General features: G+C 46.5%; 1 protein-coding gene across 2 annotated transcripts in view; it reads left to right on the top strand.

The window, feature by feature from the left end:
• HABP4 (hyaluronan binding protein 4) overlaps nucleotides 1-9,711 on the top strand; it is a 41,924-nt gene extending 32,213 nt beyond the window's left edge. For both annotated transcript variants that reach the window (XM_032840443.1, XM_032840444.1), the window contains exons 6-8: nucleotides 3,886-4,057; nucleotides 6,628-6,813; nucleotides 8,313-9,711. In XM_032840443.1, the coding sequence (XP_032696334.1) occupies nucleotides 3,886-4,057; nucleotides 6,628-6,813; nucleotides 8,313-8,369 (415 nt within the window). In that variant the 3' untranslated portion in view covers nucleotides 8,370-9,711. The remainder of the gene's footprint in view (nucleotides 1-3,885; nucleotides 4,058-6,627; nucleotides 6,814-8,312) is intronic.
• Nucleotides 9,712-14,103: the final 4,392 nt, after the last annotated feature.

Raw genomic sequence — 14,103 nt, 5'->3', positions numbered from 1 at the left:
AGCATCATTTGTTGAAAAGACTAGTGTTTCTCCTTTGAATTATCTTTGGCACCTGCTTGAAAAAAATCAGTTTATCGTAAATGTGAGGATTTACTTCTGGGCTCTGAATTCTAGTCCATCAATCTATCAGTCTGTCTTCTGTTTTCTTTGAAAATTTCATTAATTTGAAGAGGGTGTTTACAAAACTATGTATTTGTAACCCACTGTTTCAAAACTCTTTTCTTGGTTGCCTGTATTTGTTTTAACATAACAACTCCTCCCTTTTCTTTTGCAGTTACCTCATTTTGTGTATAATGCCATCTGGGAAGGGACTGCAGGGAGGTGAAGTATAATGTTAATGGGACGGTGATGTTCCCATTTTTCAAAGACAGTTTTGAAACAGACAGGAAGTGGGGTGCCTGGCTGGCAAAGTTGGTGGGACATGTGGCTCTGGATCTCAGATGTGTGAGTGGGAGCCCCACATTGGGCATAGAGATTATTAAGAAAGAAAGAAAACAAGAATTACCTTCAGTTGGCAGTGATAGCATAAAATGATTAAAATAAGGAAGCTTTATGGTTCAGAGATTGTCTTACCTTATGTAAATTTAAGATGCGGGATCATGAAGGTATGCTAAACTAATAGTAACAACTTTGCTTTGAGAAAAGACGTTTTATTTTTTTAATTTATTTTTTATAAACATATAATATATTTTTATCCCCAGGAGTACAGGTCTGTGAATCGCCAGGTTTACACACTTCACAGCACTCACCCCAGCACATACCCTTCCCAATGTCCATACCCCCCCAACCCCCCTTCCCCCAGCAACCCTCAGTTTGTTTTGTGAGACTATGAGTCACTTATGGTTTGTCTCCCTCCCAGTCCCATCTCGTTTCATTTATTCTTCTCCTACCCCCTTAACCCCCCATGTTGCATCTCCACTTCCTCATATCAGGGAGATCATATGATAGTTGTCTTTCTCCAATTGACTTACTTTGCTAAGCATGATACCCTCTAGTTCCATCCACGTCGTCGCAAATGGCAAGATTTCATTTCTTTTGATGGCTGCATAGTATTCCATTGTGTATATATACCACATCTTCTTTATCCATTCATCTGTTGATGGACATCTAGGTTCTTTCCATAGTTTGGCTATTGTAGACATTGCTGCTATAAACATTCGGGTGCACGTGCCCCTTCGGATCACTACGTTTGTATCTTTAGGGTAAATACCCAGTAGTGCAATTGCTGGGTCATAGGGTAGTTCTATTTTCAACATTTTGAGGAACCTCCATGCTGTTTTCCAGAGTGGTTGCACCAGCTTGCATTCCCACCAACAGTGTAGGAGGGTTCCCCTTTCTCCACTTCCTCGCCAGCATCTGTCATTTCCTGACTTGTTCATTTTAGCCATTCTGACTGGTGTGAGGTGATATCTCATTGTGGTTTTGATTTGTATTTCCCTGATGCCGAGTGATGTGGAGCACTTTTTCATGTGTCTGTTGGCCATCTGGATGTCTTCTTTGCAGAAATGTCTGTTCATGTCCTCTGCCCATTTCTTGATTGGATTATTTGTTCTTTGGGTGTTGAGTTTGCTAAGTTCTTTATAGATTTTGGACACTAGCCCTTTATCTGATATGTCGTTTGCAAATATCTTCTCCCATTCTGTCAGTTGTCTTTTGGTTTTGTTAACTGTTTCCTTTGCTGTGCAAAAGCTTTTGATCTTGATGTAATCCCAATAGTTCATTTTTGCCCTTGCTTCCCTTGCCTTTGGTGATGTTCCTAGGAAGATGTTGCTGCAGCTGAGGTCAAAGAGGTTGCTGCCTGTGTTCTCCTCAAGGATTTTGATGGATTCCTTTCTCACATTGAGGTCCTTCATCCATTTTGAGTCTATTTTCTTGTGTGGTGTAAGGAAATGGTCCAATTTCATTTTTCTACATGTGGCTGTCCCAATTTTCCCAACACCATTTGTTGAAGAGACTGTCTTTTTTCCATTGGACATTCTTTCCTGCTTTGTCGAAGATTAGTTCACCATAGAGTTGAGGGTCTATTTCTGGGCTTTCTATTCTGTTCCATTGATCTATTGGTCTGTTTTTGTGCCAGTACCATGCTGTCTTGATGATGACAGCTTTGTAATAGAGCTTGAAGTCCGGAATTGTGATGCCACCAACTTTGGCTTGCTTTTTCAATATTCCTTTGGCTATTCGATGTCTTTTCTGGTTGCATATAAATTTTAGGATTATTTGTTCCATTTCTTTGAAAAAAATGGATGGTACTTTGATAGGAATTGCATAAATGTGTAGATTGCTTTAGGTAGCATAGACATTTTCACAATATTTGTTCTTCCAATCCAGGAGCATGGAACATTTTTCCATTTCTTTGTGTCTTCCTCAATTTCTTTCATGAGTACTTTATAGTTTTCTGTGTATAGATTCTTAGTCTCTTTGGTTAGGTTTATTCCTAGGTATCTTATAGTTTTGGGTGCAATTGTAAATGGGATTGACTCCTTAATTTCTCTTTCTTCTGTCTTGCTGTTGGTGTAGAGAAATGCGACTGATTTCTGTGCATTGATTTTATATCCTGACACTTTACTGAATTCCTGTACAAGTTCTAGCAGTTTTGGAGTGGTCTTTTGGGTTTTCCACATATAGTATCATATCATCTGCAAAGAGTGATAGTTTGACTTCTTTGCCGATTTGGATGCCTTTAATTTCCTTTTTTTGTCTGATTGCTGAGGCTAGGACTTCTAGTACTATGTTGAATAGCAGTGGTGATAATGGACATCCCTGCTGTGTTCCTGACCTTAGCAGAAAAGCTTTCAGTTTTTCTCCATTGAGAATGATATTTGCGCTGGGTTTTTCATAGATGGCTTTGATGATAATGAGGTATGTGCCCTCTATCCCTGCACTTTGAAGAGTTTTGATCAGGAAGGGATGCTGTACTTTGTCAAATGCTTTTTCAGCATCTATGGAGAGTATCATATGGTTCTTGTTCTTTCTTTTATTAATGTGTTGTATCTCATTGATTGATTTGCGGATGTTGAACCAACCTTGCAGCCCTGGAATAAATCCCACTTGGTCGTGGTGAATAATCCTTTTAATGTACTGTTGAATCCTATTGGCTAGTATTTTGGTGAGAATTTTTGCATCTGTGTTCATCAAGGATATTGGTCTGTAGTTCTCTTTTTTGATGGGATCCTTATCTTGTTTTGGGATCAAGGTGATGCTGGCCTCATAAAATGAGTTTGGAAGTTTTCCTTCCATTTCTATTTTTTGGACTCAGTTTCAGGAGAATAGGAATTAGTTCTTCTTTAAATGTTTGGTAGAATTCCCCTGGGAAGCCATCTAGCCCTGGGCTTCTGTTTGGAGATTTTTTAATGACTGTTTCAATCTCCTTACTGGTTATGGGTCTGTTCAGGTTTTCTATTTCTTCCTGGTTCAGTTGTGGTAGTTTATATGTCTCTAGGAATGCATCCATTTCTTCCAGATTGTTAAATTTGTTGGCGTAAAGTTGCTCATAGTATGTTCTTATAATTGTCTGTATTTCTTTGGTGTTAGTTGTGATCTCTCCTCTCTCATTCATGATTTTATTTATTTGGGTCCTTTCTCTTTTCTTTTTGATAAGTCTGGCCAGGGGTTTATCAATCTTATTCTTTCAAAGAACCAGCTCCTAGTTTCGTTGATTTGTTCTATTGTTTTTTTTTTTTTTGGTTTCTACTTCATTGATTTCTGCTCTGATCTTTATGATTTCTCTTCTCCTGCTGGGTTTAGGGTTTCTTTCTTGTTCTTTCTCCAGCTCCTTTAGGTGTAGCGTTAGGTTGTATACTTGAGACCTTTCTTGTTTCTTGAGAAAGGCTTGTACCACTGAGAAAAGATGTTTTAGACCCATCAAAAACTTCTGCTTCTTCATAGAGTTCCTGAATTGGAGTTAGAAGAGGAAACTCAAGTTCAAGAGATGACCCTTGATGAGTGGAAAAACCTTCAAGAACAGACAAGACCAAAGCCTGAGTTTAACATCCGGAAACCTGAGTCTACTGTCCCTTCCAAAGCGGTGGTGATACACAAGTCCAAGTATAGAGATGATGTAAGCATGACATTTTCTCCTCTAGAGGTAATCTCCTAGATTACCTTACTAGAAACCAAATGACCCTTTACACTTCTAGGTTGAAAATGGGACATTAGTATTTGGCATTTTTTTTTTTTAAGATTTTATTTATTTATTTGTCAGAGAGTGAGCGAGAGAGAGAGAGCGCGTGCACGCACAAGCAGGCAGAGTGGCAGGCAGAGAGAGAAGCAGGCTCCCCGCTGAGCAAGGAGCCCCATGCGGGACTCTATACCAGGGCCCTAGGATCACAACCTGAGCCAAAGGCAGCGGCCCAACCCACTGAGCCACTCAGGTGTCCCAGCAGTTGGCATTTTAATTTCTACCTAGGAGTAATCAGATACAATGTGTGCCTAATTTTATCTGTATCTCTTATCTGTATTGTTCATAAAAAGAGTTGAAACCTGACCTATTGACACTTCATACAAAGCAGTTGCCGTGACAGTGCATTTTCTGCTCAACCCAGAGCTGTGCTTTGACTGTGCAAATACTGTGTGTTAATGGCATTTCATTTTTGTCTCAAAAGAGAGGTACGGTGTTTCATGAACAATGCCATTTCAAGGGATAACTCCTCTGTATTTCATGATAGTTTCAGCTCAAACTCTGCATAAGAGCATTTAATTGGGAGTGATTAGTCCTCCGAAACCCACTACAGTTCTGTGCTCTGTGCATTGCAGCAGCTCCGCCCCATGGGCCTGACTGCTGAGACTCCGGGGAGGAGCCCCCGAGACCAGGTGGCGTGGTCAGGATCGCTCATGGCTCACGGCGGTCTTCCCTCTTGTGAGGGCCTCATTTCTCAGTTTGTGTTCAGCCCTTTTTTGGAGCCTAAGCTTTGGAAAGATCTTCTGCATAGATTGTTTGGATGGTCAGCGTGTCATTTAGTCACATTCCATTTATGTTCCTGAACGTAAGGGTCCCCTGAAGCATTCATTGCTACAAGTCCATCAGCTAGCTGGGTTGGCTCTTTTCCAATTCACTTTTGTTCTTTTTTGTTCTGTGGCATCGTAAATAAAGCTTTGCCTCAAACAAATGTGCTGTCAGGATGTGAAATGGGTAGTTGACAGGTCAGGCGAAAACAGAAGCTGTTTGTCCTGCATCCACACCAGATATACCCTCTCTGCCTCCAGAGAGAGGTCTGGAGCATCTGAAGCTCCTGGGTTAGCTGACTCACGCAGCCTGGCCTCAGGTAAGCACATGTCTTTGGTCCTTAGTGATCTTAGGGCACTGAGCCAGGAAGGGTTCTGAAAGTGACAAAAGCCCAGTCGTGGGGTCACACATTTACTTTGTGCTGGGGACCCTAAGAAATGGAGCACTGCAGTGGTCTCTCCCGTTTGTCACGTCCAGACCGCGGCAGCCTGTGAACGGAGCGGGGCCTTTGCTCAGCACCCCGACGAGGTACCACTGCCTCTCCCGGAGCCTGCAGTTTTCTACAGCACGTGCTGGGCGGTTCATTTGCCTCTTGCTGTTTTTTTGTGTTTGCCTTTTTTACCAGAGTGCCAGTGCTCCTGAATTGTTCTTTCTTTCACCGTTTTAGCTTCAACAGTCCATTTACCTAAGGTGCAGCTTTGAAGGCAATCTGAGTGTCAAACATGAAATCTGTAATGAACATGGGGCCAGAAGGCCTTGATAAGTTCAGGGAAGCTTGATTCCATTTCCTGGACGAGTTGTAGGCATGTTTAACATTATAGCACTTGGGAGGTTTCTCACCTAAGACTATCGGCATATTTCCTGTAGATTTATATTTTACTCAAAAGGGAGAGGTTTGTTTTATCTCTTACTAGGAATCGAAGCCAAATCAAATTTGGAACAAGATACATTTAATGGAGTTTTCTTTTAACAAGACACAGAATTTATTTGACCTCTTAAAATGTCATTTCTCAAAGTATTTTGACTGATACCATTCTTAAAAAGCAGCTTGAGTTCCTTCAGCCGCATCAGTGGCGATCCTCCGCTAACCGTACTCTGTTGTTTTACTAGTTCCCTCTATTTTGAGTCAGAACTGTTTATTGTAAATCATGCAGTTCTTAACATATGGTATTTGTACAGTCAGCACCCACATTGAAAGGAGTTTTTCCATCGAGTTCTATTCTAGGAAGGTGATATTTCCTTATTTATCAAAGTAGCATTTGTGAACAAATAAAACAGAAATTAAGACTTTTAAAATCTTAGCCGAAATACATTTAGGTACAGACCACTCATATCGATTGCTGTTAGGCACGTCAGATCTTACATCTTAACCTGCCAAACTGATAGAAACTTGGTCCCACTTGAATTAATAGTGACTTCAAAGATGTTTGGATGAAGACTGTGCATATGAGAACACGTGGCTGGGGAATGGGCAGATCCCCCCCTTGCTGGAACTAGAGCACCAGAGTCCCTACCTCTGCCTTGCCCTGGAGTCCAGTGCTGACGACACATGGTGGGGGCAGCAGGCACTGTCCCACCGTGATGCCATTTCGGCTCCCTGGAAGCATGGCTCTGGGACACTAAGCTGAGAGAGTGTCCATGGAGACGTGTGTGCATGTGATGCTGAGATGCTGTGACTGTTTCAGATGGTAAAGGATGACTATGAAGATGATGCCCACGTTTTCCGGAAAGCAGCCAATGACATCACATCCCAGCTGGAGATTAATTTCGGTAACCTCCCTCGTCCTGGGCGTGGAGCCAGAGGTGGCACACGGGGAGGCCGGGGAAGAATCAGAAGGGCAGAGAACTATGGACCCAGAGCAGAGGTGGTGGTGAGTGTTTGTGTTCTAGGTCCTGAATGGTTTTCTACAGGCAGTGAGAGGATGAGGATGCCCTGGGCTGTGCAGCTGGGAGGGCCATCAGGGTCTGCTGTCCATCCCTTTGTCTGGTGTGGGTCTGACATCGAGGCATTTGGAACAATGATGATAACAGTATGGACATTGTTGGTACAGAGCATTCAGTAGCCCCAGCCTCCACGGTCACCAGGGAGAACCACTGCCATGAACAGAGAAAAATGCACTTATCTGCATCAGACAAAGGCTTGGGAACCAGTCAGATCACCTGATGGTTACTTACTATGATCTGATTGTATGCCCTGTGCCCTTATGATGCTTTCAGGGCAGACAGGACCTTCTGTAAGGCTTCAGGGCCTCCTTGTGACCTCCCGAGGCTCGTCTTCTCACCTCAAACCATTCTTCCCTGCTTCTCAGCCAACACCTCTACCTCTAGTTCTTCAGACAAGCATGTTCCTGACCCCACAGGGCCTTTGCACCTGATAGTCCTCCTCTTATCCCTTTGCTTGCTCACCTAGAGTCATAGACCCTCTGACCTTGCCCCCTCACAGGAGTCTTCTCTGTGCTTCCAGACCAGGTCAGAGTCCTTGAGCAAACAGTTTTATTTTTCTTTGAAGCATTATCTTCATTTTTAACTCTATCCTCACGGGTGTGATTATTGATCAGTGTCTGCTGTCTCTACAGTGGATGACAGAAACCATGTGTGCTTTTGCTCACTGTTGGTTTCCCCTGTGCCTCGCACACTGTGAGTGTGTATTAGGCACTTCATAAACATTTCTGAACAAATCTGTGCATCCTATGCTCTTCCAGCTCAGACCTGCCCCCAGACCCCTGCCCTTTCACTGTCAAGGTGCTCTGTTTGGAGATCTGTATTCTCTTTGCTCCTTCACTGAGGCTTACCTCTGGAAGAACCTTCTCTTCTAGAAGCCCCTACCTGACCATGGTGTGCACTCTGCCACCAGACTGCAGTGGGAGCCCCTCCTGGGGGCTGTTCACTGGCCACTTGTTGGCTGAAGTTACCACACTGTGACTTCCTCAGGGCTTCTCCCCTGACCTCAGGGGGACCCAGGGCAGCCAGGAACTGTCTCTAATCAACCTTGTATCTCCATGTAGTAAATATTCTATATCATGTTTATTAGATGAAGGAAGTGCCTGATACTCAGGGTCACTGAGTATCACTGAGTATGATACTCAGGGTCACTGAGTAAGGGTTTGTGGGAGAAAGGGAGGGAGGCGGGCACTGCTGGCCTTCTTGTAGCGGGGAGAGGAGTGAGTCTGAGAAGGGAGAGGCACCCTTCTGTGTCCCCCACTCTGTGTCTCCTCTTTGTACTGGGGGCCTGCCTCTCCCCAGTGTTTGGGCCATACCCCCCATTAGCGCCTTCCTTGGGTGAGAGTGGGCCTGTATTTCTAGAGGGCTGTGCCCAAGTGGGAATGGGTAAAATGACTGTTGGTTTCAAAACTTTTCTTTTTTTCTTTAGACACAAGATGTTGCTCCCAACCCAGATGACCCTGAGGACTTTCCTGCTCTGGCTTGAGAGAGCCCTATTTCCCTAGCAACCTAAAACAGCGTTGGCGTACCTATGAGAGACTTTTCTTGCTGTGGGGAAGAGAGTCAGACTCTAAGAACAATAGATGTTGCTTTTTCCCATGTAGTGTGAATTTGTTGCGCTTTTTTGGCCTGGGGGCTGTGGGATAGGGATTTCTCCAGACACAGAGCAGCAGTTCCAGTCGGGGGGTTAGTCGGGCACTTTCCCAAGAAGGTGGAGAATGGCGATTATTTTTTTATTTAAGGAATTCCAAATGAAGTTCAGAAACAATGTTTAAAATGTATATATAGAGATTGTATTGAATCCTCCACAAAAACAGGGAGAGTAAAGATGTAAAATAGAGTCTACTGAGACTACTTCGTAAATTGTACAGAATTGGAAGGCTGTGTTCTTTAGTATTAGAGGAAATACGCCTAACTTGGACCATTAACTTAAAGCAGTCACAGCCTACTTTTCAGAGATGGAGGAATTAAAATACAGCTGTATTTACTGTTTACTTGTAAATGTTACACTCTCCTGGTATTTTTTGAGTTCTGGTTTTCATTCAATAATATTAAGCAGCTAGTGTATATATAGCCACTGGCCACCGCTCTATGACAGAGAATTAGGAAAAGTATTGTTTTTATTTAATGGTGATTTAACTACCTCGTGGTTTCCGTGTGTATGTACACACACATACACACATGCTTAGTATAAATGTGCATATTTAGGGTTCGGGTGGTTTTTAGGATGAGTATTAAGCATATGATTCTTAAAATCATGTTATTTAACCCATCAATCAAGTGAAAGGGGTCCAGACAAAAGAGTATTGCAACTTAACACCATACCCTTTTCTCCCTCAAAACTAGTATCTGAATTCAGTGCCCATGTACAGATGCCCTCCGTCCTTGTCCCAGCAAGACTTGTAAATAACTAGTGTTTATTGAACACCATGTGCGGTTTTTCTCACTCAGCCCTTACACCAGTTTGAGTTCCTATTTCTTGCCTGTGGTGAATGTTTGGGGTTAGGGGCCACCTCTGAGGTTCAGCCACTCCCCGAGTCCTGCCCTGCCCAGCAGAGCAAGCCCTGCAGGAGGCACACTTGGCCGTGCGCCTGGGGCGGGAACTGGGGCTGAGGCAGCTCTAACAGCTGTGGGCAGCTGGGGTGATGCTCTCCCCCTTGTACCGCAGACACTCAAGGTAACATTTGCCTGTTGTCACCCGTTAACATGCTTGTGTTGGAATCTGAACCTGGTCCCAGGATCTGTGCTTTCCCCTCGCTTTGCTATGCTGTTTAACATGGCTCTGAACTTGAACCCAAGTGTAAATAAAGGTTGGTATTCCCTCCTAACTGTGTATAGAAAGCTGAATCCTTTTGGTCACTCCCAGGTCAAGAAAAAAGAATGTGGAAAAAGACCCAGGAGAAGCAATCAGCTGAACCCCCCTCCCAACCACGTGATGACTGGTTAAGGACCTTTGCTGTGGGTGAATGACTACTCTTGGTTTCATTATTAAATTAATATCTGAGTACTAAGATCTTTTAACTGTTTTATTCCCTTGCCCTGGGAAGGACACAAGTGGGACTGCCCTAATCTAAGTCAAGTCTCAGGAGAGCGAATGTCAGGTTTAGCTACAATGATCAGCTGGGACAGCATGAGGCTGTATCATTCCTTGGCAGGCTTAATGCCGTCACATGAAGTCATCCTGCCTGCCTTGGCTTTGAAGACTGGCAAAACGGAGATCCCTTTCAAGAAAATTCTCGTGTTGTAAATAATGCCTGAAAAGCCTGTAGTGCTAGATTTAATACTGTATTTGCAAACACCGCATCCTTCCCAGGCATACTGACATTCCCTACCAGGGAGCAGTCTTGGGTCCCGTAGTTGGAAATAGTTTTGGGGACAGGGTACAGTTTCTGAGCCTGGAGAAGACTGCTCAGTGGGGCAAGTGGATGGTGGGTTTTAGTCATGTGGGTGTCCAAAGTGCCCCAGAGAAGAGTGAGCAGAAGCAAAGAGCAGGGGAAATCCCTAACACACTGCAGGGGAAAATCAAGAGTAGGCAGGACTGTGTTCAGACCTATAAACAAGGGAAGGCCTTCCTGGTCAAAGTTCCCCTACAACTCTCCTTTGAGGTGCTCGGGTGTAGACGTATCATGAGGCAGGTCACGTTTCTAGCTAGTAACTTAACACAGCAAGTTAACCCCACAAAAGAAAAGTCAGGCCCCAAGACTCTTGGAAGGCAGGGGTCAAGTATGTTTGAACTCCAAAGTCAGGTGTGCCAGCCCTAAGCCCAACTTGAAGGAGCTCACAGTTGGATCCCAGGCAGCCAGACAGCAGCTGAAGATGGGTTGGGGGAGCAGGTCCAGGACCTGGAGCTGGGAGAGCTTCACAGTGATGTGACCCTTGAAAGGAGGGGGTCCGGTACCCAGCCTTGATGGGGTGAAAACCCAAGGTGGTGCTCTGACAAGGTCTGGGGGAGGAGGCAGACTCACTAGAGGCTGCTGGGCTGGGAATTGCCTTAGGAAGGTTAAACTCATGCACTGGATGGTTAAATAAAGCAGCAGTATATCTTCAGCCTGGTGCTGATAAGCATTTGATGTTTTCATTCCATGTGACATAGGCCCCTCCGGAGCCCAGGAGGCCGCAAGGGGGTCACTAGTTCAACACTTCTCTCTTCACTAGCTCCTCCAGGCCATTGTGTTTTTTCCAGAACCATACCCTGTGGTGTTGGAAAGTCCTATGGAGCTTTTGGACCTGGGTCTCAGAAGCAGGGAAAGATCAGCCCTCAAAAACAGGAACTGACCTCTCCTGAGCTGTTCAGGAAAGAGCCACGCTGCCAACAGCAGGCAGGGTTGCCCTCCCCCTCAACATGGCGTCACCCAGCTGGATAAGACCATGAGGGAAGATCTGCCCATTTCCTTTCACCGCCCCTGTCTCTCCCTCAGCCTCTACGAGGGTATGGTCTGTGGAAACAACCACCAGGGATCCGCCCTCCTCTCTGGATTGTCTGGCACCGGCCTGGAATCAGGCCCTTGGGCAGCTGGCACTACTGCCCACGACACGGCCCACGTGTATGTGGCTTCACCTGGCTCCATCCCAGAGGGGTCTGTATTTATGTGGAAAGGGAATGAGGAAGGAAAAAAGGTATTTTAAAAACATCTTTATTGTGGGGGCACCTGGCTGGCTCAGTATAGTGTGCGACTTGATCTTGGGGTTGTGAGTTTGAGACCTATGTTGGGTGTGGAGATTACTTAAAACTAAAATCTTAGGGAAAAAAGTCTTTATTGTAAAATAATATAGATAAAAGCTCAAAACTTCCTTATAAGCACCACCTAAGAAACAGATTTTCCCATGAGCCTGTCCATGTGCCTCTGCCAATCACAGCCTCCCCTCCCTCAGAAATGAGCCACTACCCTTAGTCCCAAGGGTCACCCCAACATTAAGGCTTTGTGCTTGGGAGTTTTATACATCTGCAGGATCCCCCTCCTGCCCTGTTGCAGAGCCCCCTGACTAAGGAAACGGGGTGCCTGAGCAGCTGCTGTGTGCTGTCTTGCAGTTGTCTCGTATTTCCCAGGCAGGGAACAGGGGGAGGACGTGTGTCTTCTCAGTTCCTAACTACTACCTGTGCAAGCCTGGGATGAGAAGATGAGGCAGAAACAGGATTCACTCCTCAAGCCTAGTGTTCCTTCCAAACTCCTGAAATTTCCACTTCAGTAACTAGTCTCTAGGGTAAAGCTGGTAGGAGAAGGACAGGGACAGGCCAGAGGACAGGTTCCTTGGCAGGAGACCAACGCAGCCCCACCGTGTGCTGTGTGAGGCCGTGTTCAGCCCCTCCCCCGGGGCGAGGCGCGAGCCAGAGCGAGCAACACGATGACTGCGCACAGTGGCCTGAGTCCCACTTGACATTCTCCTGAAAACACGATGGGATTAGAAGTGTTCCAGGAACGGTTTATCAGGTCTCCTGCACAGGTGAAGATGGCAAGATTTGAGAGGCCACAAGATTAGGTTCAAGGTCACCAGTGAGGCACTGGAGGAAATGAACAGAAGCTTGGCTGTCCCGGGGGCCTCATGGAACCTAAAGGGCCCAACGGCTCCTGAGACCTCTGCTGGGCTCAGGCTGCTTCTGCCCATCTCCCAGTGCTCCAGAAAGCCTTTCCCTCGGCCACGAGGTTTCCTGTGACTCAGGGTGATGCTGGAATTTCCCCAGCCAAGCCACAATGCCTTCTAAGCCTTGTGACTTTGCAAAAACGTGGCCCCATTTCAGAGGGCCGACTTGGGAGCACAAAGTCATCTGGAAGTAGGAATGCTTGTCACGTGAGACTGGAGTGGTGTCAAGGTGCACATAAGTCTCTCCAGAGTTCCCACAGTTCTCTAATGCTGTGAGGTAAGAACCTTCCTCGAGAACAGCCATCCCACCAGGGGCACTGAGAACAGCCCCCATGTGTGTGCTGCCCAACCCGGGGGAGCTCGCCCCCACCGATGACACACCTACACAACTGCGTCAGTGGCCCTGGTCTGCACTTATTCTGTCTAGACGCTGGCAGCATCCGGGCCACAGCAGGAAAACTCGAATCAAGTACCTGAGGTAAAGCCTATGTTGTCAGCAATGCAAAGTGGTCAGCCCCCATGTACTGCGAGGTGTGGCAAAGTGAGCTGGGAGTGAGTGGGGCCGCAGGAGCAGCCTTCAGGAAGAGGGTAAGCAGGCTGGGTAGAAGGGAAGGAGGAGAAACGTGGAGGCCACTTGGCCTAGTGAGGGAAGTGGTGGCCGGGACCTGTGAGCCAGGGTGGAAAGACACCCCCATGCCCGCCGCCCCGTCGGGGACTTCAGCAAGGATCTGTAGATGCCTGGAGTGGGGCCTTGGAAGGACTGGTGCCCAGGGTCGTGCTGCACCTGTACAAGAAGCACTCCTGGAGCCAGAGGGTGCCCAGCCAGGGAGGCCATACGAGGCCTATCTATGAACTCAAAAATTCTCTGGTAACTTTTCTGTGGGGGGGACAGACCGGCTTCCAGCAGGTGAGTCACTGAGGCCCCTGATGTAAGAAAGTTCCAAGAAACACTATTTACTGGGAGCTTGGGATTGACCTGGCCCCACAGGGGCGTCAGCCTGGCCCCTTCCCATCCCAGGCACCCCTCCAGGTTACCTACTGGTAGGCCCAGCTCTAGCCTCGGCCTGAAACCTTGAGGCCCTGTGGAGGAAGAGGACACACACTCTTGCCAAGGCTGAGGGATGCGTTTGAAGGAACAGGCTTAAACTGCACCTGGAGAGAATTTCCGCTGGTGAGCACTGTGCTGTCCAGGAGAGAGCCTCTTGGGAGGTCTAGTCCTCGCGGATCCCCAGCCAGATTAAAAGCCGGTCTAGAAAGTTTACAGCTCGAGACAGCCAACTATTGCTGGAAAAGGGAGGAGATGGTCAGAACTGTATGACACCAGAACCCGTCTTATGGGGGTCAATGGGTGTGGCAAGGACTAGTTTAATACGCCAGCTAGAGAAGAGACTCCCCAGCGCATGCCCTCAACTCTTTGGTTCACTGCAAGGCAAACTGGGCTTGGCCAGAGCAGAACCACCCTGATCAAAAGGGGTCCCGGGCAGTGATCAAGGCCCTGCTCTGTCCTGTCCTAAGAGCCCGCCAGCCACTGGCCTGCCTGCACCACTGCTGTGAGGCATCCAGCTCGGTCACAACAGACCCCTCGCTCTCAGGAATGGAAACAGCCTCTTGGTGGTGGCCACATGACGGGATAAGCCAGG

Source organism: Lontra canadensis, unplaced genomic scaffold (genome assembly GCF_010015895.1).
Source record: "Lontra canadensis isolate GAN:19392208 unplaced genomic scaffold, GSC_riverotter_1.0 scaffold113, whole genome shotgun sequence".
NCBI classification, from domain to species: domain Eukaryota; kingdom Metazoa; phylum Chordata; class Mammalia; order Carnivora; family Mustelidae; genus Lontra; species Lontra canadensis.
This window is presented reverse-complemented; position numbering and strand designations above follow the sequence as displayed.